The sequence below is a fragment of the Helianthus annuus genome, chromosome 15 (assembly GCF_002127325.2).
Source record: "Helianthus annuus cultivar XRQ/B chromosome 15, HanXRQr2.0-SUNRISE, whole genome shotgun sequence".
Classification (NCBI taxonomy): Eukaryota; Viridiplantae; Streptophyta; class Magnoliopsida; order Asterales; family Asteraceae; genus Helianthus; species Helianthus annuus.
In genome coordinates this window covers 166,427,062-166,452,939 of record NC_035447.2, presented here as the reverse complement: position 1 = coordinate 166,452,939, position 25,878 = coordinate 166,427,062, and the positions used below count along the sequence as shown (strand labels likewise).

The window sequence follows — 25,878 nt, the reverse complement described above, 5'->3', positions numbered from 1 at the left end:
AGGGTTCATGAGAATTTAATGTAAATTGTTTGATTTGATCGAATATTGCATGAATGGAAACTGTTAGTGGTGATTTAATTGATAGAATGTAAATTGGAAACTTGTTAAATGCTTGTAACCGAATAAGCCTAATATCCGGATGACTAAGCTACTCGCACAAGACTCTTTGGTTGTACAAGAAGTCAGTTCGCACAAGGAAGTCCTCTCGCACAAGCCGTTCTAGTCGCACAAGTCCGGATGGGCTTGTGTGAATCGCACAAGAAAAGGCCCAGTCGTATCATCTGTTGGGCTTGGGTACTGTCTGGGCCGCGGACCTGCTTTCAGTCGCACAAGTGGATCCAGTCGCACAAGCGCAGCCTGGTCGCACAAGGCTCACTATTGACGGATCACACTTTTGGGCCAAACCTGTCTGGGCCGAGTATGTATGTTGGATTGGGCCAGGTCAGATCGCACAATCCAATAGGATCGCACAAGGCCTATCAATTGCACAAAAGCTAACCGGACCGCACAAGTTCACTATGTGTTATATATTTGGGCCGCATATGTTATTGGATCACTTACACTATTTGGGCCGGTACATGTTGGATCGCACAACATGTTGTGGATCGCACAACATGTTGGGCCGTTTACATTTGGGCTAATAGTTTAGACGCACAAGTATGATTGCATTGTACTCTTGACTGTTTACGTGCTACGTGTTTGCTATGATTCATACGTGTATTACTTGAACCAAACCTGACTTGTGTGGTAACCCTGTTAGGACGTGGTTGACCACCCTTAGTTCAAGAAACCTCTTTGTGTATCTGCCGAGCAACCCAAGGTGAGTTCACACTCTTACCAAGGCATGGGATTCCCGGGGTGTTGGGAATGGGATTGAAAGGATAAGGTTGAATAGATTCATATGGATGCCATTACTAGACTACCATACCATCGTCCTCGGTTGTGCAGGATACATACGTAAAACCTACGTATACTTATGCTACTCGCTATCCTCGGTTGTGAAGGATACTCACGTAAAACCTGCGTGAATGGATACTCACTACTGCCTCGGTTGTGTCAGGCACTTACGTAAAACCTACGTAAACCCCCACGTACCTTATCCTCGGTTGTGAAGGATACTTACGTAAATCCTACGTAAACTTGTACGTATTACTGTTCTCGGTTGTGAAGAACACTTATGGTTACGCATAGTCTAGTGGATTAATAACATGGGAAGCCCCCACCATTAGAAACCTATATCGGCCCAGTAGAGCCACTTGATACTCATGAACTTACTGTTACGCATTTACTTTCTGTGAACTCGCTCAACTAGTTGTTGACTCTCTACTGCATGCCTTGCAGGACCTTAGGTACTAATGGAGCTTGCACAAGGAGGAGCAGGTCGTTGTGGGCAGATGGATCGTGATTACTTAATAAACACTTATGACGTTTCAAACATTTATTGCTTATGAATGGGTTTTTACTTTAATGCTTCCGCTACACTTACTTACATTGGTTTTGATAAACACCTTTCGTATTGATGGATGACATTTACTATTTATTTATATGTTCAATATGATTGGTGGCTCGATCCTGGTCATGTCACGCCTCCAAGCGGTGGTACTCCGCGTGTGGATTCTGACAACCGTTGGTTTACCCACCTCGGTTTTACGCAATGTGGTGTGTCTATTGATCTTTAACCCGGACTAGATCCGGGCTACTGAACGCAAAAGGAACATGTAATTCGTTCACAAGATTATAATATTAAATAATTCTCCCAAGTTATAAAAGAGTTTGTGCCTTGTGCATTCAAATCAATTTTTAATAAACATTTTACAAAAGTGTCGGTTGAATGTATTTACCAGTGTAAACTGACGTATTTTTCCAAAAAGATTAAGTGCAGGTACTACACGTAATCGGCTGGCTATAGCTCCTTAGCATCTTAAGAAGTCTCGCAAGCTTTGATGCCTTGTCTGTTGAACAACACTTTTTTTATTATTTTGATTCCCCTGTGGATACCATTCGACTATTTGTGATACATTCGATATTACAATCAATGGTTGAATTATATTTATCTTTATGCTTCCGCTGTGCATTCATATAATTGTGTAGTTTGACTATATTGTTGCCAACTACGTCACGGTAATCCCCCACCGGGCCCACCGGTGAGACACGTGGAAATCGGGGTGTGACATGTTAGGAGGATTCTATTTGCTTTCCTTGATTCTTGGGAAAGTGGTTAAAGTGTCGGGACACTTGGGCTATCACTTGGACTGCAAACATTAGCATGGATGAAACTATTTTATCGTTTACATGATGGATATGAGTCTTTTTAAACTATTAGGCTATATACTCAAACTTGTATACTCGCCTGTACGTTTTTGTACTGACTTTATTTTAATACATGTTGCAGGCTGATAGGATGCTATGATCAAGAAACTTGCTAGGATGCTGCTGAGAAACACATCATAGCTAAACTAGAAGCTTTGAGACAATGTTGATGTTTTGTATTTTGATAATACGTGTTTACGGTTGATGTTTGATTTAGATAAGTTTTCATGAAATCAATTAATTACTATTGAAACTACTAGTGTTATAGAAACTCATGAGCAATCTGAACGCTTAGTGCTGCACCCCGATGTTTCCGCCATCGGTTGCGGTGTGACAGATTGGTATCAGAGCCATAACTATAGGGAATTAGGAAAAGTAGGAATACTTTGCCTAGTCTATAGTTCTAGGAATCTTGACTCTTATTTGTTGTTTAAGACTTATGCATTCTACCGTATCTGCTTCCTAGCAGCACATTTCATGTTAAACTTACATGCCTTTCCTAAGGCTGACACAATATACACTTGGATGCTTTGAAAACACTACTAATCAGTGTTTATATTTTGCACGAGATTTTCCCTCAAGCCAGGAGTGACATCCGAACCTTGAAGGGAAATCTCCACATTATATTCTAGTAGGTCTTATCTATTGATAAGTACCGACGCTATTAGGGTACGAAGTCGTCAAGTTAGAGGTGAAACTCATATCTTGATCACTAGTCCCACTCTTTAATTTTCTTATGTCTCGCCAAAGTCTCGAAATTCCCAATCAATTAGAAACGTGAAATGACCAAAAGGATGAATATCGTAGGCCTAACATCGATGACGTATTTGTCTAAGTAAGTCAAGACACGTTGCCTCAATTCGAAAGGGGTTCGAATCACTTTGGTTAGTCACCATTCCTCTACCCGGAACAATCCTATGTTTTATGAGCCTATCTTTTATGTTATCTCGATTTTGTGTGTGGTTTAAACTTAATTCTTCGTTTATTTTCAAGATTTTTTACACCAAATCGCACGAATGTCCACAATCTAAAACTCTAATCATAATCTCTCAGGATCAAACTAAATTTACGAATCTTTATTCATTGTGTTAATCTACGTGGGAATCATGATCGACTATGATACTATGTGAAGCTATCTGATGAATCTATGTGTTATTGTGGTTGTGAAACACTAAACGTAACATGGCACAGAAAGATGAGACAGAAGTAACATGGACGAAACATGGTGGATACGCCATTGGTACTTTCTATATATAAGTGTTTCCGACATGTTACCAACTTTCGTACTACGTGCCATGCGAAACTTAGTGTTTTGCAGACTAGTGACGAGATTGTTGAACTCTAAACTATGGGAAACTACCTGTGTAACCTATGTGTAACCTATGTGTAACCTATGTGTACTCTAGTGTAATCTATGTGTAACAAAATACGAAACGTAGCCTAGCGCCGAAGACGAGGCGGACGTGGCATGTCCGAAACATGGTGGATACGCCGCTGGTACTTCCTATATATAAGTGTTTCTGGCATGTTACCGAACCTTCGTACCACGCGCTAAGTGAAGTTCGTAGTTTTGTAGACTCGGATTGAAGTTATTGAATCTATTTGGTTAATCTATGTGAAAGTTTCGTGATGAAATCTAGTGTTATGTTTGGCGAAGCATGACACCGATGACGAGACGGACGTGGCATGATTGAAGCATGGTGGATGCGCCGCTGGTACTTCCTATATATAAGTGTTTCTGTCATGTTGCCGAACTTTCGTAGCACGTGCCATGCGGGAGTTCGTTATTTTGTGGAATAGTGGTGAGATTATTAACGCTAATCTATGTGAATCTATTGGATTAATCTACGTGTGTATGATGATGATGTTGAGTGTGTTGTTATGTTTGGTAATTGTGATACGTAACATGACACCAAATACGAGGCGGAAGCGATGTGCCCGAAGCGTGGTGGATAAGCCGCTGGTACTTCCTATATATAAGCGTTTCTGACATGTTGCCAAACTTCGTACAATGTGCCATGCGAAGGTCGTGGGTTTACGGTGTTGAATCTATTGGAATCTATGTGAAACTTGTTGGAAGCTTGAATCTTTAAGCTACGTGAAACTTGTTGAATCTTGAGTCCTTAATCTATCGTGTGTGAAATCTATATACCGTGAGACTTTGTGATTTATACTTATACGATCCTCCTGTTGGATCTTTAGATGTCTTCTCATAAGCTATCTGACACTCTCAAGAGATCTAGGGAAAAGTCTCAGAAAAAGATGATGTCCTTCATGGCCGACCAGATCGCTCGCGTCGTGCCAAAGATCATCTCTGAGATCCAAGGATCAAACACTCCTCCATCCTCTGTGGAATCTAGGGGCGAGAAACTAAGGCCTACAAAATTCAGCTACAAACATTTCATCTCTTGCAACCCTAAGCCTTTCACGGGCAGTGATGGGGTGACCGCCATGCTCGAGTGGTTTGCAACATCGAGGTTACCTTCATTAACAGTGAGTGCCCAGAGCATTTAAAGACTAGGAGTGCAACGGGAATGTTTCAAGGCAGAGCTCTGGAGTGGTGGTCAAATGAGAGAAACATCCGTTCTAACGAAGAAGCCTATGCTCTTCCATGGGCTGAGGTGCGAGAATTAATGATGCTTGAATTCTGCCCTCCCCATGAACAACTGAAGCTCGAAGAAGAGTTCTGGCATTTGAAGCAGATTGGTGATGACAATCTGGCTTATACTACCTGTTTCAAGCAGCTCAGCTTGATCGTGCCTCACTTGGTTTCTACCCCTAAGCGCACGATAACCAAGTACATCAATGGTCTACCTCCTGCTATGCGTGACTCTATTGAAGCTGCCCAGCTCAAAACTATTGAGGGAGTCTATCGTTTTGCAGCTAGTCTCAACAACAACTGCATTCGTGATAAACAGTTTGCTACTCCTGCTCCCTCTAAGTCTGCACATCAAGTTACCCAGCAGCCTAGTGGCAGCAAGAACAAGAGGAGAAAGTCTCAGGGTTCAGGATGCAATGCTATCGTTCCTGCTGCCTATGCAGTTAAAGCGGTCCAAAATTGAATAGCGGTCAAGGTCCGTTATATGATATATAGGTTATAGCGGTGGTATAGCGGTGATATGGCGGTAATTTTTATACCATGCATAATTTATATATTTTTATATATATATAAATATATCTTTGAAAAATATTAATAGTAATATCAAAATTCATAGTAATATCATTCTATTATCAAAAACCTATCGCAAATCAAATACTAATAGTAACTTTGAAGTATTTAATTTAAGAATTAACACAATTAAACACCGTTACTGCTATAACCGCTATAGGCCACCGCTATAGCGCCACGATAGTATCGCTATAGCGGTATTTAGCGCCGCTAATAGCGGAACCGCTATAGGCCACCGCTATTTGGACCGCTACACACCCTGAGGTCTGCTAACCGCTATAGCACCGCTATTGACTGCTTAGCCTGCTGCAAACCCTGCTGCTAAACCTGCTCCTACTGCTGCTGCTCCAAACCCGCCTGCTCCTGAAATCAAGAGGTAGTACACTGGGCCTCATCCCAAGTGTGCGAATTGTAATTTTCATCATCATGTTCCTTCTGCATGTCGTTTGTGTACCAACTACAATCGCTATGGTCATACGACTCTTTATTGCCGTCAAGCTAACCCGGCCCAACCAGCTCAGCAAGCCCCAGTTCAAGCAGCCCTACCAGCTCTTCCAGCTCCTCAGCAGAATCCTAGGCCAGTCAATGTTGTTCGTGCATGCTACAAGTGTGGAGATACTACTCATCTTCATAACTAGTGTCCTCAGCTGAACCAGGACCAACAGCCAGCCGCTCGTGGACGAGCATTCAATCTTAATGCTAATCAGGCACGTAACGATAATGACGTCGTTAATGGTACGTTTCTCATCAATAACCTTTATGCTTCGATACTATTTGATACTGGTGTCGATAGAAGCTTTGTGTCCGTAGAATTTGAATCTTTGTTAAACTGTGCACGCTCTAAGTTACCTAAGTCGTTTTCGGTGGAGATTGCCGATGGTAAATCGATTCTAGTTGATTCTATTCTTAGTGGTTGTTCCTCGATTCTTAACGACCACGTATTTACTATTGATCTAATACCCATGCAATTGCGTAGTTTTGATGTCATTATCGGCATGGACTGGTTGCGTAAGAATCATGCCGAGATTGCTTGTCATGAGAAGTATGTTCGTTTACCTCTTCCGTCCAGTGATATTTTGCACGTCTATGGAGACCGACCCTCGAGAGGACTGAAGTTGATGTCATGCACTCAGGCGAACCGATGCTTACGTAAACGGAACTTTGCCTTCTTGGCCCACGTGGTGGAACAAAAAGGCAAGGGAAAAACATAAGCGATGCTCCAGTAGTGTGTGATTTCCCTGACGTCTTTCCTGAAGATCTTCCTGGTCTTCCTCCTCCTAGATCTGTTGATTTTCGTATTGATCTAATACCTGGAGCGACTCCTGTCGCCAAGGCTCCTTACCGACTTGCACCTTCCGAGATGCAAGAATTATCTAGCCAACTACAAGAACTGCTCGACAAGGGATTCATTTGTCCGAGTACCTCTCCGTGGGGTGCTCCTGTGCTATTCGTCAAGAAGAAAGATGGTTTGTTTCGTATGTGTATCGACTACCGTGAACTTAATAAGCTTACTGTCAAGAATCGTCACCCTCTCCCTCGTATCGACGATCTGTTTGACCAACTACAAGGCGCGTCCTGCTTCTCGAAGATTGACCTTCGTTCTGGTTATCATCAGCTTCGTGTTCTCGAGGATGATGTACCCAAAACCGCATTTCGCACTCGTTATAGACACTACGAGTTCGTGGTTGTGCCTTTTGGCTTAACCAACGCACCCGCTGTGTTCATGGATCTTATGAATCGTGTGTGTAAACCCTATTTGAATGATTTGTGATAGTCTTTATTGATGATATTCTCATTTATTCTAAAACTAGAGCTGATCATGCTCGTCATTTACGCTTGTTGCTTGAACTTCTACGTGTTGAACGCTTGTATGCTAAATTTTCTAAGTGTGATTTTGGATCGACGAAGTGCAATTTCTTGGTCACGTCGTTAGTAAGCAAGGTATTCATGTTGACCCTTCTAAGATCGAAGCTGTGAAGAATTGGAGTACGCCTAAATCTGCATCTGAAATCCGTTCCTTCTTAGGGTTGGCGGGCTATTACCGCTGATTCATCTCAGACTTTTCTAAGATCGTCGTTCCTCTCACTTCGTTGACTCAAAAAGAGAAACCTTTTGCTTGGGGTCCCGAGCAAGAGGAATCTTTTCAGACTCTTAAGACCCTTTTGTGTAACGCTCATGTTCTTACTCTCCCCTATGGGAATGACGAGTTCGTGGTATATTGTGATGTCTCGAACCGTGGCTTGGGATGTGTGCTCATGCAGCGGGACAAGGTTATTGCTTATGCCTCTCGTCAACTCAAGATACATGAGAAAAACTATACTACTCACGATCTGGAGCTTGGTGCAGTTGTGTTTGCATTAAAGATTTGGCGACACTACCTGTACGGTACTAAGTGTGTGGTTTTCACTAACCATAAGAGCCTTTAACATATCTTTAACCAAAAAGAACTGAACATGCGACAAAGGCGTTGGGTGGAATTGCTTAACGACTACGACTGTGAAATTCGCTATCATCCTGGCCAGGCGAATGTCGTGGCCGATGCTCTTAGTCGTAAGACTCATTTTAATACTATTTGTTGTTATCATATCTCTAGTGATCTTCATGCGTGTATTCGTGAAGCTCAGTATTTGTCAGCTAATGAAGGTAGTTTATTTTTGAAATACGAGGTGCTACTGTGGATCAACTCGAAACCAAGTCTGATGGACTTCAATACTATCTCAATCGCATATGGGTGCCAGATCGCGATAATCTCCCTGAGCTCATTATGAATAAAGCTCACAAATCCTGATACTCTATTCATCCAGGTGCCGGTAAGATGTACCATGATTTGCGTATGACTTATTGGTGGCCTGGTATGAAGAAGGACATTGCTGCTTACGTCTCAAAATGCCTTACTTGCACGAAGGTAAAGGCTGAACATCAGCGTCCTTCAGGACTCTTAGAACAACCCGAAATCCCTGTTAGGAAATGGGATAGCATCGCTATGGACTTTATTACCAAACTACCCGTACACCCGCTGGTCATGATAGTATTTGGGTAATCATTGACCAATTGACCAAATCCGCCCACTTTCTTCCTATTCGCGAAGATTATAAGGTGGAGAAACTTGCTAAAATCTATACCGATGAGATTATATGCCGTAATGGCATACCTCTTGACATAATCTCTGACCGTGATGATCGTTTTACTTCACGTCTTTGGCAAACCTTTTAGTCCGCTATGGGTTCTCATTTGAATCCTAGCACAGCCTTTCATCCTCAAACGGATGGACAGACCGAGCGTACTATTCAAACCCTAGAGGATGATGCGTGTCGAGTGTGGTATATTTTTATGTATACTTTTAGCCCTTTTTAACACTTTAGTCAAGTTTTAAATTTATAAAACACGATATTTTACTAACACTAAACACACATATGGGCAAGTGCACCCATCGTGAGCGTAGTATAGCGTCGGTAAGATACCGAGGTCGTCCAAGGACACAAGAGCTTTTAGTACCGGTTTATCCTCAACGTCTAATCAAATCAAAATTTTAGAAAAAGGATTAAACATGAAAATAAAAACTAAAAATGCTGAAAATAGAAATAAAAATAAAGATACTGTATCTGTACTATCAAGATTTGCTTGGATTCTGCGAATCTTAGCGTTGACCACGGCCCCGTGTCCGCTGGGCACACCCCCGTGTTGGGAAATAGAAGCTTTTACAACTTTGTCTTTTCTACAGACATTTGGGCACGCCCCCGTGTCCGATGGGCACGAGGCGTGTTCAGCCTTCTGATGTTTTGTTTTTGCTTGGGAAGATGCTGTCGAGGGGTCGGGCATGTCACGTTTATTCCTTTTCTTGTATTATTGTTAGATTTGGCTACATTTTTGCTTCTTTTGTTCATTTAACCCTGAAAATACAAAAGGAAGACAAAAGCACACGTTTTCCAACATTAGTACTTAAAAATGGTTAGTTTTATGTCTCATTTGATGTAATTTACACTTTGTAATAACAATAAATTAAATATATTTCGTAAAAGATTTTGTTTGTGTCGATGAAGACAGGAGTAAAAAAAGTAAGACATAAAATTCATTAATATGAATTCATCATTGATCATAGTACATTTTAGATGAAAAATAATAATACGAATTCTGACAATGATCAATTACATTTTCTCCAAGTTTCCAACCTACAAGGAGTTGGGTACCATTCTTCATTCTTTATTTTGTGACACCTCATTCTCATATCAACACCACCCCTCCCTCTCTATTCTCTGTATACCCTTCATTTTCCACGTAATATTTTTTTCTTAAGTTTTAATACAAAGAATATTAATTATTGAAAAACAAGAAAATAAAGATAGGATTAGTATTAATAATAAAAAATAAAAATACATCATAAAAGTTAAAAATATCGTGTCTTCAACGGCATGACGAGTTGGTATATATGGTCTACCACCATGTTAGTAAAGGTTAAGATGTGTTTGTTGATTACGAAATTCCCGAATATTAGCCTTCTTTTGGTTGGCAACTTGGCATCCAGTTCTTCTTCGAAGGCAAAATAAGGTTGAATATCGTTTTTGTCATATTGACAAATCATCAGACCTTAATCTTTTAAAATCATAATATGTAATATGATGTATGACTTGACAGATGTAAAATATTCAGGATATACTCCATCAGTAAGATAATACATGTGCTTGTATTGTAATACTTGAAGTTGAAGCGAAGAGTCGGATGCAGTTCCGTTTATGATGTTGTTGAATATCGACTGGTCAAGAATACGAATGTCATTATTGGAACCGGAAATACCAAAGAATGCATGCCAAAACCATATATCTTATGACGCAAAGACTTCTAGTATTCTGGTGGGGTGTGGATGATAACCTCGAATGTATTGTCTTTGCCATGCAACCACACAATTACCACTCCCAAATGCGTACAATCAGTGCTACAAAACATTCCATGAAAGTCATGTCTTAATTCATGCGCCTCATACAATTGTTGAATGTCCTTCCCGTCGCCTTCTTTGCCACTGTGGCTGCCCAGTTGGATGAGAGAGACGAAGCTCCCGCCCGTTGCCAAGGGTATGCCTGAAGATGAGAGAGGCTAGGATGCGACTCCAGGCAGGGAGGATGGGCGCATGGTTGCGTTGTGGATAGTCTTAGTGCGGCATGGTTTTCCTTGGTGGCCCCGCTATGCCACCTTAGCCCCGCAAGCTTGCTAGGTGCGTATACGTGATGATGAAGAAAGGAGGTTTTGGTGATTTAATACATGATTTATGAAAGTGGTAAAATAGTCGATATTTACAAAATTAACCTAAAAACAAACGTTCATTGTTCCGATATCATCAAACAATACACTCAGCCATTCGCGGACCCACCCTTTGGCCAAGGTGGGCGGCCGCACCCCTTGAAAAAAACATTATTGTATATTTTAGGGAAAAAAAACCCGACCGCACCCCTTGAAAATATGGTTGAACACTTCATCCGCACCCCCAGCAAATAATTCCTGGGTCCGCCGACTCAGCGGACTTCTGTTTTGATAACTTGCTAATCTTAAACTTACTCGGTAACTTCTTATAGTCATTTCCGACAATTTTGTGCATTAATAACGACCTGCAAGCAACCGACAACACTACAAACTTCCTAGGCTGAAACTGTTTTAGTTACAAATATGAAACCAGTACTTTGTTTAACAGCTAATTCAATTTGAATATCTGGGAAACTGACAATGTTTGAAAAGATTAAACATTTTCGTTACGTTCTGCCCAACACGATTACGATCTATATACAAATTCCAAGTACGTATTGGTCAAGGAGTCCTGTACTTTCTTTTTTTCAATATCGCCGACAAGAAAGTGAAAAGACGATGATATCTTACCTCCTCTTTCAATGATAGATCCTACAAGTTCACTGGCGAACCTCCCTGATTTTTGGCAAGCATATAACGGAAAAATTAGAGATATGATAGTAGACGCGTATTATTATGACAACCGCATCAAAACTTTAATATCATACTGAAGAGGTATGGTCCCAATTCCCTGCCTACATGGCAGGGACCACACCACTTTTTGAGCATACATGGCGCCTACATCAGCAAAGCAATCCAGAAGCTTCTAGAAACTTCTGGAAGATCTGGAGGTGGCACCAAAGATGCTCTATCCGACAAAAAGGACAACACGTGTCACCAGTCGCAGAACGCCACATAGGCCTATGTTTCATCACATACCCCATTACCTTAAAAAGAAGATCATAAGCAATATGTTCCCAAGGTAGTGATATGGACATGAGGCAGCACTTGAGAGGGACCATGACCATCCCTCCATCTGAATTTCGTGTGGATGAAGCAGCCGCATACGCGTTTTTTGCTGCCACCTGTGCGACCGATGCAGCTTTCCTAACCATTGCCCCAATCTTTAATCCTCCTTGTGATGTATGTAGGGGTGAGTGAGGGCCCGATTCATCTAGGCTCTGATCTGAAATAAATAGCGACATGTTCAGTAGCCGACTAGCTTATAAAGATCCCAATATATTAGTTTTTTCTAACACGTAACTAAACCGATCAAAAAGAGAAAAACATATACCTGCAACCCCAGAAACCGCAACTTCAACTTCCCCACGACCTCCGGGGCCTTTCATGTATATTCTGTCTGTTTTGCGTGATGAATGACCAAACGGCAATAGGCTTCCAAATCCAGACTTTCCGGCTGTAAATATTCACAAACGAAAGAGTTATATTTAACATTTGTGTTTCATAAGGAAAATAAAACATACATAAATTTGTAAATCAGGCGACCTTATATATAGCAAAACGAAGATGCAGCAGCGGATCATTTTGGTATAATAAACAATATTTTTTGAATACACACTGACACACACACACACACACATATATATATATATATAGGGTAGATATCCTAGTGGAAGGTTCAAATGAGAATAATTTTTTTGTAAGAAGAAAACAGAAGAAGTTTCAACCAATAAGAATGATTCATTTTACTTCATTTAATATTTGCATTTAAATTTAATATAAGGGTATTTTGGTAAACTTAAATCATTAATTTGTATTCTTCCCCTTTAATAACTAACTAAATTAAATTTGTAACTCCTTTTCAAAATATATACTTTTTCCAAATTAAAAAAACAACTTAATTTAAAGTGTAGAATAAATTACTAGTTGTGTAGGATAAATTACGAGTTGTGTAGGATATATATTTCGAGGTGTGTAGGATAAATTTCGACTGTGTAAGATAAAATTGTATCATGTGTAGGGTATATGTAGGAAAATTTTGATATGTGTAGATTTTGTAGATTATATGTAGGATAATTAATGATTTGTTGACTAATTAATTAAAGAGAGAAAAATTAATGATATGAGTTATAAATGAAATAGTATTTTACTAATATGCCCTTTCTTCTTTTTCTTCTCATATTAAATTTCTTCTCAAATGAACCTTCCCCAGATATCCTAAGAGGAATACATGGTAATTGGAAACCATGAGAACCATTATGAAGCACTCATTTTCTCCAAGATTTTTTTTTTTTTTTTTGCTAATTCCCCTTTTCCAGTTTTTTTCGTTGTACATATGTGTACATTGTCAGTTTTTAATTGTACATATGTGTACATTATCAAACATACATGTACGATACTTATTTTTCAATTTTGAACACGTATGTACATTAGAAAAAACATGTTCAGAACCATAATCTTCTTTTATATAACATATTATGCACAATCATTTATACACATTTGTACATATATACTTCTCACGGTTCTCAATTACCCAAGTGATTCTCACACGATTCTAACCCTATATATAATATAACATTAAATTTCATCCAGCATGATCTAATTAAAGAATAAATGAATATTTACCATCATAGGCATCACGAACCATTTGGTAGCTGACAAATCCGGAGAACAGAGTAAGCTGTGATCACAAATAACAACCTTGTTAAGAATATAACCATAACTAAGTGCACATATTCACTAGAAAAATTAAAAAGAAACATACACATTAATATTAGGATATCTAAGTGACATTCAACTAAAATTTAAAAGTAAAATATAGAGTAATATTCTTGATATCCTACTAAGAACTTATGAGTATGCCTTAGTTTTATTAGTTTGTCCAGCATCCACATTATCTTGATGTCGGTTTTCACTGGGAAATGCTGCCCCGCCCACTGCATTTAGAAGTACACAGAAGCAATGGTCTGTATCTGTCAAAACCTGAAAAAAAGAAGGCAAATTGGATTTAAATAATCCCAACTCACTCACTGTTATTGGCCAATAATAATCCCAACTCATTTAATCACCAATAATAATCCGAACTATTCACTTTTGTTTGTAAAATACTCCCAGTTAAAAAAACACTAACTAGGTTAAAAATTTGCTGATGTGGCATCTGATGTGGCCCTTTTAGCTGATGTGTCATATGACATGGCATTTTTTTGATGACGTGGCAGCTGATGTGGCAGTCTATGTGGCATTTTTGATGACGTGGCAGCTGATGTGGCAGTTGATGTGGCATTTTTTATGACGTGGCAACTGATGTGGCAGGTGACGTGGCAAGCCACATCAGCAAATTTTTAACCTAGTTAGTGTTTTTTTAACTGGGAGTATTTTACAAACAAAAGTGAATAGTTCGGATTATTATTGGTGATTAAATGAGGTGGGATTATTATTGGCCAATAACAGTGAGTTAGGATTATTTAAATCCAATTTGCCAAAAAAGAAAAGAAATTCCCAAAACGTATTATCAAAATGTAATCGGGTTGACCCACGAACCATCCGTTATCAAAATGGGTCGGAAATGTCATATGTATAAGAAACTTACCACAGCGTCAAAGGTAGAATCAAAGTCATCAACGGCAAAACAGATATCTGGATACGCAGGTTTTGTCTCAACTTCCTAGACACATAAACAACACCATTTTTTCAAAATTACAAGATAAAATAAAGTCGAATATAACGATAAACAGCAAGGAATCAGAAGGTGATAAGATTATTTGCCTTTCTGGAGTCCACGTGAAAATTAACACGGGTTGGAGATGCATACACCGTTTTCACAACCTGAAGACACATTCATAAAAATTTTGTGATGATAAATATATAAATATGATGAATAAAGAGATAAATATTGAGCGAAAACAATGCATATTCAAGAATATTAGCAAACGAGACATGTTTGACCAGAAAAGTTACCTTGTATACAGGAGATAGTGGTGTTCCTTGGTTATTCTGATGATTCTGAAGAGTCCGATAACTGAAAGAGTGTAATAAGTTATGACATTAGTTAAGTGTATGCTATACATCTATGATATTAATTGTATATACACGACCTATTTCACATTAGGTACTATGCAACTATGTTGTCAAAGACGCAAGGCGCAGGCGAGGCGCATCGGCCTCGCCCGGAGCCTAGGCGTAAGGCGCAAAAAAAGCGTGGGCTTTTTTAAGAAAAGCGCACATAGAGAAAAAAAATATAAAAAATATCTTATGCTTTGAAAATAAATAAGATTCCACGTATAAAATTAAAAAAACTATTATATATGTCATTTAAGCTCATGGTGCAAAAATGAGTTTCTGAGCTGGAATTTGGTTGAACTCGTGTGTGCCCGCACAAATGCAGCTCCGAAAACCCGGGCCCGCGTGGGGCAGTTTTTGCACGCTCGCTTTCGTTTTTAATGGTCATTTGTGCTGTTTTACCTTTTTTCCTGCGCCTCAACAACGTTTTTTGCGCCTAGGCGCGCGCTTTTTGCGCCTCGGTACCGTTTTTCAAAAAAATCCCATTTTTGCGCCTAGGCTACCACCAGGCGCTATAGGTGCGCCTCGCTGCGCCCGGGCGCCTAGGCGCGCGCTTTTTGCGCTTTTGACAACATAGCTATGCAATATATAACTTAATTAATATAATATACTTTTCTGATATTCGATCAATATATTCCATAAAACCAGAGTACTGTTTCCTTGAAATCTCACTGTTACAAGCCGACTCTTTTATAATCTTTTAACTAACTTATATTTATCATACTTATAGTTTGACAGTGTAGAAGATGACAGGTTACCTGCAGATTGCCACTGTTACACTATATGAAGTGTGAGCAATTAAGTTCAAGTACAATGAACGCCTCCAATCCACAATCACCGAGCTCTCTCCAACTAATTCATCCAACTGTCGAAAAAGAACACAAGATAAACATCACTCGTAACACTATGATTTGCTAAATCCAAGAACAAAGTATCCGAGGTTAACTTAAAGTCTTAAACATAACAAATGTTAATCACTTTGCAATAGAAATCACACACCAAAATCTGCTATTAAAAAGTTTAAAACATTATGTATCGTTGTTTAGTTTTTTACCTTGGTAGCCCACCTGCGTACAAAGTACGGAGAGTCACCTTCAAGATTGTCATTGAAGCCATAACCGTGCAAGCTCTGAAACCAAAAGGTGCGACAATCAGCATCAAGGGAAATGTAAACATTTCATAACAGCATTCGAGTGTTGTTAATGCATATTTGTGTGTCCGTTACTGTGCATAGATAGAGCGTGTGTTGTTTATGTATTTTGTGTATAAGTACTAATGTATGAGTTTAGTCAATGCATGAGAGTTACGTTTGACTTATAGACAGTGGCGAAGCTTGAAATTTTCCACCGGGGGGTCGGAAATCACCGAACCAAAAAATTCTATATAAGTAATTTTTTTTATATAAAACCAGGGGGTTGAAAACGTATATACCTAAAAAATTCTACACGAAACGTACATGCATAACACTACTGAGCGAAAAGTTCGGGGGGTCGGGCGCCCCTCCCGGCCCCTTGAAAGCTACGCCCTTGCTTATAGACATATGTTGTGAGATGTACAACGTATGTGTCATACGTTGAAAGTTGTAAAACGCATGTGTCATGCGTTGTAGCTCCCAATGCATGAGTCTAAGGCTATATATAGAGGAAACATTCGTTAGGATAGATAAGTATTAAAAATTTAGATTTGATGGATATCGAATTGCGTGTTCTCTCCCTGGGCTTAAAGATGTAAACTCTTTTGGTATTAATAAAATCTGTGATGACGTTTTTACGCTGCCGAAATTTCGACCAAATTTGATTATTAATTTATTATATCTAAACTTTCGTCTTGAACATTCATAAACACTAATCGTTAGGTTACACGATCCGTTTTACGTATTTTCAAGTGCCTAACATCAAGACATAAGAAAATACCATTTTTTTAACAAAGAACAAGAGATCGTCATCCTGTTGCGCCTTTGCATCCCTCCCACCAATGAAATACAAATCCAAAATATCATGCCAAAACTTCTGATCCAATTCAACGTCTGATGCATCTTGCTCATCTAACACAGTTTTCCCAATCAAATTTGAATGTTTCTTCACCATACTCAACAATTCATACCTAAAAATAAGAACGTAAGTTTAAGTACTCTGCATTGTCAGCAATTTGTTGGAACAAATGCAATTATTACATCATGCAAAGTCTAGGGTTGATCAGTTAACCGAATTAACCGAACTGCACCAAACAATTAAGAGACTCCAATACCTGAACCGATACAACTGAAAACCAGTCGGTTAAGAGACTCTAATAACCGAACATTTCTGCTTTAGTTTCAGTTAAGGCCTAAAACCAAACTAACCAAACCGCACAAAACAATTAAGAGACTCCAATAACTGAACCGATTAAACTGAAAACCGACCGGCTAAGAGACTACAACAACCGAGCAGTTCAGCTTTAGTTTCAGTTAGAGCCTAAAACCGAACAAACCAAACCGCATCAAACAATTAAGAGACTCCAATACCTGAACCGATTAAACTGAAAACCGATCGGTTAAGAGACTCCAATAACCGAACATTTCGGCTTTAAGTTTCAGTTAAGGCCTAAAACCGAACAAACCAAACCGCACGAAACAATTAAGAGACTCCAATAACCGAACCGATTAAACTGAAAACCGATCGGTTAAGAGACTCCAATAACCGAACATTTCGGCTTTAAGTTTCAGTTAAGGCCTAAAACCGAACAAACCAAACCGCACGAAACAATTAAGAGACTCCAATAACCGAACCAATTAAACTGAAAACCGACCGGTTAAGAGACTACAATAACCGAGCAGTTCGGCTTTAGTTGCAGTTAAGGCCTAAACCAAACAAACCAAACCGCACAAAACAATTAAGAGACTCCAATAACCGAACCAATTAAATTGAAAACCGATCGGTTAAGAGACTACAATAACCAACCAGTTCGGCTTTAGTTGCAGTTAAGGCCTAAAACCGAACAAACCAAACTGCACAAAACAATTAAGAGACTCCAATAACCGAACCAACTAAACTGAAAACCGATCGGTTAAGAGACTAATAACTGAACATTTCAGCTTTAGTTTAAGTTAACGCCTAAAACCAAACAAACCAAACCGCACCAAACAATTAAGAGATTACAATAACCGAACCGATATAACTAAAAACCGATCGGTTAAGAGACTCTAATAACTGAACATTTCATCTTTAGTTTCAGTTAAGGACTAAAGGCCTAAAACCGAACAAACCAAACCGCACCAAGCAATTAAGAGACTACAATAACCGAACCGATTAAACTGAAAACCGATCGGTTAAGAGACTCTAATAACCGAACATTTCAGCTTTAGTTTCAGTTACGGCCTAAAACCGCACAAAACAATTAAGAGACTACAATAACCGAACCGATTAAACTGAAAACCGATCGGTTAAGAGACTCCAATAACCAAACATGTCTGTTTTGCTTTCGGTTAAGGCCTAAAACCAAACCAAACCGCCTCATGCACACCTGCAAACCTTTAAAACACTTAAAGGATGATTAAAACTCCAATTTATAGCACTTCTAGGGTTTCAAATAACCTACAAAATAGTGAACTACAATGTGAATCAATAGCTGAACTATCAAAACTCATATGAGCCGGTTAAATTAGGGCGGATCAAAAACTAAAACACATATAACCTACAATGAAGATTGAAGAGTGTTGATTTTGGAACCCTAGGTTAAAGAAATTACGAACGGATTGTTTGCTTACCGAGAAGGTGATTCGCCTTTATCGCCGATCATCTTTTGTGGATCGAAGTGTTGGAAGAGTTGAACAAATTGGTGATGAATTCAGTTTGAAATCATCGAGGTTGATTGAAATTATGAGAATCTAAAGGAAGAGATGATATGATATGATGACAGTAGCATACATGTGTGTGCATCCGTACATGTATAGATCTTGAGTTTGGTAGTTTGTTTAAACAAATCGGTTTGGTTTCACCGTAAAGTTTTTTTAGTTTTTAGATTGGTTTTTCGGTTTACGAACCTTTGGACTTATGGTTATTGGTTTGGTTTCACGATAAGTTTTTTTTTAGGTAGTGTTTGGTATGCAGGAATGAGGGGTGGAATGGAATGGATGATTACGAGGGAATGAAGAAAAGCGTGTTTGGTTGGTCAATGGAATGGAATCACCCATTCCAAAATGCATTCCATTCCCTCAAAATCATTCCTTCCACCCCCCATGTTTTTTTTCCATTCCATCCCCCCTTGCACCATTCATCAACAACACCATAACCCACCATCTTCGCCACAACCCACCACCGACGCCATCGTCGCCACCCGCCACTACCTGACCCTGACAGCCACCGCTGCCGCCGCCACCCACTCGCCACCGTTATCACCCACAGCTGCGACCAACCGCTAACGACACTCGCCGCCACCGCCCACAACCATCATCGACGCCACCACCACCGCCACCACCAACCGCCGCCGCCGCCACCAATCGCCACCTCTGCTCCCACCCACCACCAACGACCACCTTGCCACTATCACCACTCGTCGTCGCCGCCACACCGCCACTCGCCGCCACCACCACCACCCTTCGCCGCCACCGACACCCACCACCGCCACCTATAACCATCCACAATCACTACCACCGACCACCACCACCACTCACCGCTGATTTTATTACTCCGCTGTTCTTGCCTACCGAACAATACACAATAATAACTCATTCCATTCACACATGGTAACCAAACAAGACATGGAATAGTAATGATCCATTGCATTCCCTCGTCCATTCCATTACCTCGTCTATTCCATTCCTTCGTCCATTCCATTACCCCATACCAAACAGACCCTTAGTTCTTAGATTGGTTTGTGTGTTTAGGAGTTTTGAGAGTTATGGTTATCGGTTTGGTTTTACAATAAGTTTTTTTTTTAGTTCTTAGATTGGTTTGTGTGTTTAGGAGTTTTGAGAGTGTATGGTTAAAGTTTTTTTTAGGAAGAAACGATTCGGGTCGTAAGATTTGGTGTATGTGACTTTTAATTATTTTTACATAGGTCTTTAGTTATTTTGGTTTTGAGTACTATACGGATAATTACTAGAATTTAGATGTGGACTACTCGTTGTGGGTTCATTAAGAGTGTGATAACGGAGTCACGTCACGTGTTAACGGGTGGAACACTGCACCGCTCCGTTAACGGGGTTAGTTAATGGGTGGGTTCGCGAATGTGTTAACGACGTTAATAGAAGAATATGGGGAGGATGGTGGGGACCATGGATGTGGGAACCAATCACATGCCACCTTCATTTTCTTTTTCTTTTTCTTTTTTTTTGTTTAGTTAATTGTATGGGGCGTTTAGTAAACGCACAACACATTGTTAACGAGTATTCAGTTAATGGTCAAGTTGTGACGTGGTAGTGATGTGACAATGGGTTGACAGATATTCAGTTAACCCACAACACATAATCTAACAATGAGATAAATATTAAAGTTTTTATAACTTTTAGTGTTGGAATACTTTTTTTTATTGTATTTCGTGTATTTTCTCTTTTTTTTTTTTAATAAAGGGTTAATAAGCCTAAACTTTGAAACCAAATTGTTGGCAACGATTTGGTTTGGTTTGATTTTAATTTTCAATGGCTTGTTTGGTTTTAGTTTATAATGGTCAAAATTTGTTACGAAGAGTTAGGCTCATAGTTTGATGTAAAAACCGGGTCGTAAACAGTCTTACGCCTATAAAATAGTTGTTAAGTAGTAATGTAGTATAATTTAAAACAAATGTGTGAGTTTGATGATGTTCTAAGTTCGGGTTTATGACTTCCTCTCCTTATTTTCTCATCCAAAAGGTATCTCAAAAGGAGTTTTGGGCAGTAGCTCTTCTTGCTTTTATGGGTGAAATAGGACAAGGAAACACACCAAAATATAGGATAAAAATTCTTTAAATGTTATACGAATTTTAAGTGTTATCATCTCATCTACTTGCAATACATATTGAATCATAAGTTCGTAGTCTAGCACCGCTTCAATTGAAATGCTCGGTGTGAATACACATAGAGGGAAACATTTGGTTCCTTCATCCACTGCTACAACTCGTCCAACTCACGCTACAAAGTTGTAATCTCTAAGCACCCGATGGTTAAGTTCTTACAAATTAATCCTTGGTGGGAGGTTTTAAATGTGCTTAAAGTTGTTGTATACACTTAACGCTTTCATTGTCAAAATTTTAAAACCCGTATGTGAATCTTGACAGTTTAAATGTAAACAACCCCAAATCTGAGAACACATAAGAATCACATTTGTACCGTCCGTTCTTCCAGATGAAAAGAAACTCACGCGTTGTATTTTGCAACCAAGTGAAACATGATATGCAAGTTAATTATAAAAAAACGAGGCAGTGGCAATATCGTAAATAAGTTGAAACTTTAATAGTATATCGTATGCATTGATGATTACACTACATGATATGGTAGATAAATTGGTGACAGTTTCTTAAATAAGCGTACGATTAACATTATAGTGTATCCGTAATTACACTACATGTGTTTGACGTTTGTTTGTGATATATTTCAAATCCGACTGATTTGTATGTCATTTCTATTGTTCTCATTCAATTTGTTGTTGCTCACTTGCTTATCGTTTCGAATTGTACTCCTTTGATTTGTTCTCTTTCGATTTTTTGGTTTGCGACAACTTTTTTTAATCAAACAACCCACAAGAACAATAAAAAGAACATAAACATACAGTTTGATTGATAATAATGTTAAATAAATAATACATGACTTCTTCAGTTTATCTTCAACAATATTCATTCCCAGAGACTTTGTACAAAAAATCCAAGATCTTCATGAATTCATGAAAAAATAGTATAGTAAACAAATAAAATAAAATAAAATAAAAAGTAAAAGAATTCAAAATTTCATCTGCTCAATCTTCAAGAAAGCACTCCAACGGCATGAACACATTGCAATACCACACACTGTTTACCTGTACACTTGTTGCAAAGATATCCTTGAACAAAGATCACCTTCATGCTTATCAGTCTCGGACCGACTGTGATCTTGTTGGATGGACAACGCGGGTCCCAGTTCAGAAGTCAATAAGTCTGCATCAACGAGCCCGTTTTAGAATTGAAACCCTAGCTCTGGGCGATCTATTTTAGATGATTATGGAACTTCATACAATCATCATCCTCAAGATCACTAAACGAGATGTCTTCTTCAGCTCCAATAGGAACATCGGGCCCATCGTATCCATCTAGCTCCGAATTCTCATGGATCCAATCGTCCTCATCGTCATCGAAATCCTCAATAGGAGGCATTGTAAAAGACGAAACTACCCTCTGATCTGATGCATCCTTTGTTGATGTTGACCCATCTTCTTTGGTCAAATCTGGTTGTTCTTCTGAAACTGTGTTATAAGTTGCAGGTTCAAAAGCATGAGTGGTTCTCTCTGACGCGTTTGCAATAGGAGAATCGGATGAAGTGGTGTTGAAATCTTCATGATGATCTAACGTGTGTGAATCAAAAGATTCTGGTCCGGGTTTGCTTTGCTTTTGTAACTCCTTCATCCACATTGCGCGCGCTGCAACTATCTGAAATGCAGTAGACAGCTCAACCATCAGTCATAATGTGCAGGAAACGCTTATTATTGCTTCAACTATGGGGGGCAATCCCGACCCGTAGGTCTAAATATGGGTCACTGTGGGCCTTTTAAAACTTATCATGGGTGTTGACGGGTCAGTCTGGGTTGAGAAGAGAAGAAACGGGTTGTTCGGGTCTAGGGTTTCCTCATCTTTTCTTCTCTCTAGATCTGATGTCATCACTTATCGCACCATATTGATTCTCATTTCTCAGTTAAACCTCACAAACTCACGTCTCCTTTGCACACTTTTTATTCCAGTAAACTACGAATCACCGGAGATAATGAGGCGGTGGTTACGAATCGCCGGGGACGAAGAGACGACAGTTACGAATTGCCGGAGACGAAGAGACGGCATTCACGTATAGCCGGAGGCATTTTCAGCTTTCACACAGTTTTCTATTGGAATGTATGCAATTGAATCGGGATTCCAGACGGCTTGGGATGATCTCGTTATATATATACACGTACATACATCATCATCATCATCATCATCATACTCAGTAAATCCCACCAATAGCAAAGCAAAGGTAGGGTCTGAGGAGGGTAAGATGTAGACAGCCTTACCTCTACCCCGTAGGAATAGAGAGGCTGCTTCCAGTGAGACCCCCGGCTCGATATACATGTACATACATGTGTGTCTATACTGTATGTGTGTATATATGCATATAAATGTATGTACATTGAGGTTTTTCATTAATTTTGTCAACGGATTAGCTTTCGTTTAAAAGAAATAAATAAAAAAAACTAATATTTTGTTTTTTCTAAAACGACCCGTTTTGATCAAAACCCGTTCTGACCAGAACCAAATTGACCCATATATTTAAAGACCCGTCCTAACCCGATCCTGTTCTGACCCATGACCCGACCCGACCAGCCCATTTTGCCAGGCTTAGCTTCAATGCTTAGCCTGACCTACTAATAACAACTTAACGATCTGCCTGTACCAAACTACTAGCAGTTACAACAACTACATTCCTCAATGGTTCAAACTATTCGTAACAAAACATTCCGTATGGACTAAAAAGAACCACAAGTTCAGTTATAGGCTACCGAATAACGAAAAAACCGGCTAAACTTACTTGGGGTGTTGATAGAAGATCAGCATCATGTTTACTGAGCCTTGGGTGCAGTAGAACAAAGTAGACCTTCCAAAAGTAACTTTCGCTCATGTGAATCGGACAAAGTTCAATTCTGAGAGCAGCTAATCTGGGTACAAGATGTTCCACCAAAGTTGCATGGTTCCATTGAGTATCAGACATTTCAAAATCTATAAAACAGATATAACAAGCAACTTAAACTACTGACATAAATCTACAAACAATGAATTTACATGACAGCTAAACCTATCTTATAGAAAAGAAAACAGCTATATAGCTTCATAATCTAATTAAACTGGATAGACCAAAGAGCTAGGAAAGCATATGTTATTTTGGATACATAGTTGTTATTGGCGAATAGTGACAAATAGCGATAATGTACCTATGTGCTACATAGCGAATAGCGATAAACAGTGGACGCTATTTTATAAATAGCGATACACTAAAAAGAATTAAAAATCTTATATGTATATTATATCAAAATACCCTTGTATGTATGCTATTTTACATGTATATTTAACAAAGTCCAAAAATCCAGCTATTTTATAGCTATATTTAATCGCTATATATTCGCTATAGCACCATAGCAACCGCTATTGACGACTATGTTTGGATAAATGGCAAATTAACCCTTTTATGAGACTTCTAAAGCCTAGCCCCCTGTTGTATTTTCGGGTTGCTTTTTGTTTGTTTGGTTTTCCGTTGGTTTTCTTGGGATGTCTTTCTTTGGTTGTTTTAGGACGTCTTCGGTTTTACTGAGGTCAAGTGTTTGTTTAACCGCTCCCTAACTAAAAGTGTAGGCACCTAGGCGGAGGACTAGAGGGCATCGTCGGGTTCGGGTGGTCCGTTGACCCTCCAGCCCGCAACATTTTACATTAACAACGGGATCCAGTGTCGTCTATTCCTTATACTTTAACCTGGTCATAACATTTGACCACTGGCTCATCATCTTTTAAAGCTTCACAGAATAGAATATACAGAATCATAAATCTACCAAAAAAAGCTGACAATGATATAAAGGTTTCCCCTTTCATGTGATGACCTTTTTGTTCAGCTTTATCATCATATCAAAATTAGGGCAAAATCAAGCATTCAAAATCTCAATTCTACATAACAAATGAGATTACCATCACTATCTTCTTCTTCCGATAACGGAAAATCCAGCCACGTTTCCGGATGATGCGCTACATTCGTCGCAAACACCAACACTTCATCCGTCACACCAACACATTCCAAATCCTTCACATCTCGATCTCCATCTCCATCCTCAAATCTCAACAAATCTGAACCGTCAATTGGAGATATCAGATCCGATACATCATCATCATCCGCATCTCCGATGCCGGAATTTCCGTGATTCCGATCCGATTCAGTGGGAGTACGGTGGCGTAGTGGTGGCGGAGGCGGTGGTGGTGGTGGAGGGGCGAGGAAGGAGGCGACGCCCCAGATTTGGCGGGAGAGGGATTCGGTAAACTCAGAAAGGTCTTCTTGAACTCCTGATGTTAGGGTTTGAGAGTTTGATTGTTGATTGGTTTGGTTGAATTGTTGTTTGGTGGTGGTGGTGGTGGTGGTTGAGGTGGTGGGATGATTGTTGTTGTTGTGGTGTTGATCGTCGAGTTGGAGAGAGTTGGCGAGTGATCGAGCCAACCATGACATGATTGGGGGGTGATTTGGTTGGTGATTTGATCGAATCGACCTCGATTACAGAGGGAGAATGATGAAATGAAAAGAGTTGTTGATGTTCTGTTTACTCTACCAAGTGATGGGCTACTGTAGGTGGAGAAGATGTTCTTGGATTTGGCCCAGCCCAGCCCATATGAATGGTGGGAACATCATGTAGGCCGAAAATAAACGGTGAATACCCAATCAAATTGATTGGGTTATGCAATAACAAAGTTCAAGTATACGTGGGAACAAGGTTCAAGTCTAGCGGTCAATTTTTAATTAAAAAAATTATTTATGTAGTGTTTGGTATGTATGAATGAGAGGCGAAATAGAATGGCTTATTATGAGGGAATGAAAAAAATGTGTTTGGTTGGTTAAGATAATGGAATCGCCCATTACATAGGGTATTACATTCCCTCAAATTCATTCTATCCATATCCTTTGTTTTTGTTGGGATTGAACCCTAACAGAGGAACAGATAATGTAAAGCCAAAACCGGATCCCATCAGTGGACACTTAATAAGCAGCAGTTTACTCTAATCTCTCCCCTTGACAGTGGTTATCTAACAGTTGATGGATGTTAAGTGCTGCTCAACTACAACAACTGATAAACCAAACTCTGATGATTATCTAACAACTGCTGAAGACAAACTCTGTTGCTCTATCTACTGCTGTATCCTAAGTACTGCTGAAGACTCAAGCACTGCCCTCTCAAAGACTGATC

General features: G+C 39.5%; 2 protein-coding genes across 4 annotated transcripts; both read right to left on the bottom strand.

Annotated features, from left to right (window-relative positions):
- Positions 1–11,107: 11,107 nt before the first annotated feature.
- Positions 11,108–18,756, bottom strand: LOC110912714 (uncharacterized protein KIAA0930 homolog). Of its 3 annotated transcripts, XM_022157512.2 has the most exons (13): positions 18,516–18,756; positions 16,684–16,873; positions 15,825–15,899; positions 15,529–15,635; positions 14,669–14,729; positions 14,477–14,536; positions 14,301–14,375; positions 13,574–13,693; positions 13,337–13,391; positions 12,045–12,167; positions 11,698–11,936; positions 11,357–11,386; positions 11,108–11,322 (listed from the first exon to the last, which is right to left on the bottom strand). In XM_022157512.2, exons 1-12 carry the CDS (start codon positions 18,545–18,547, stop codon positions 11,363–11,365), a joined length of 1,161 nt encoding a protein of 386 aa, XP_022013204.1. In that variant the 5' UTR covers positions 18,548–18,756; the 3' UTR covers positions 11,108–11,322; positions 11,357–11,362. The 3 variants fall into 3 exon arrangements, with proteins under 3 accessions (XP_022013204.1, XP_022013203.1, XP_022013205.1); XM_022157511.2 differs by having other exon boundaries at positions 11,108–11,386; positions 18,516–18,755; XM_022157513.2 differs by lacking the exon at positions 13,574–13,693 and having other exon boundaries at positions 11,108–11,386.
- Positions 18,757–21,478: 2,722 nt separating this feature from the next.
- LOC110912713 (lateral signaling target protein 2 homolog) lies at positions 21,479–25,242 on the bottom strand. Its single transcript, XM_022157510.2, has 3 exons — positions 24,617–25,242; positions 23,472–23,659; positions 21,479–22,342 (listed from the first exon to the last, which is right to left on the bottom strand). Exons 1-3 carry the CDS (start codon positions 25,143–25,145, stop codon positions 21,902–21,904), a joined length of 1,158 nt encoding a protein of 385 aa, XP_022013202.1. The 5' UTR covers positions 25,146–25,242; the 3' UTR covers positions 21,479–21,901.
- Positions 25,243–25,878: the final 636 nt, after the last annotated feature.

Bases quoted from the DNA above. Each gene is read 5' to 3' on its own strand.
- LOC110912714 (XM_022157512.2), bottom strand. From the start codon at position 18,547: ATGATCGGCGATAAAGGCGAATCACCTTCTCG. The intron at 14,730-15,528 runs GTAACCTGTCAT...ACACTCTTTCAG, and splicing joins GTAACAGTGGCAATCTGCAG to TTATCGGACTCTTCAGAATC. The intron at 11,387-11,697 runs GTAATGGGGTAT...GCCAAAAATCAG, and splicing joins CTTATGATCTTCTTTTTAAG to GGAGGTTCGCCAGTGAACTT.
- LOC110912713 (XM_022157510.2), bottom strand. From the start codon at position 25,145: ATGTCATGGTTGGCTCGATCACTCGCCAACTCTCTCCAACTCGACGAT. The intron at 23,660-24,616 runs GTAATCTCATTT...TCTGTTTTATAG, and splicing joins GGAAGAAGAAGATAGTGATG to ATTTTGAAATGTCTGATACT. The intron at 22,343-23,471 runs GTAAGTTTAGCC...ACTGCATTTCAG, and splicing joins ATCTTCTATCAACACCCCAA to ATAGTTGCAGCGCGCGCAAT.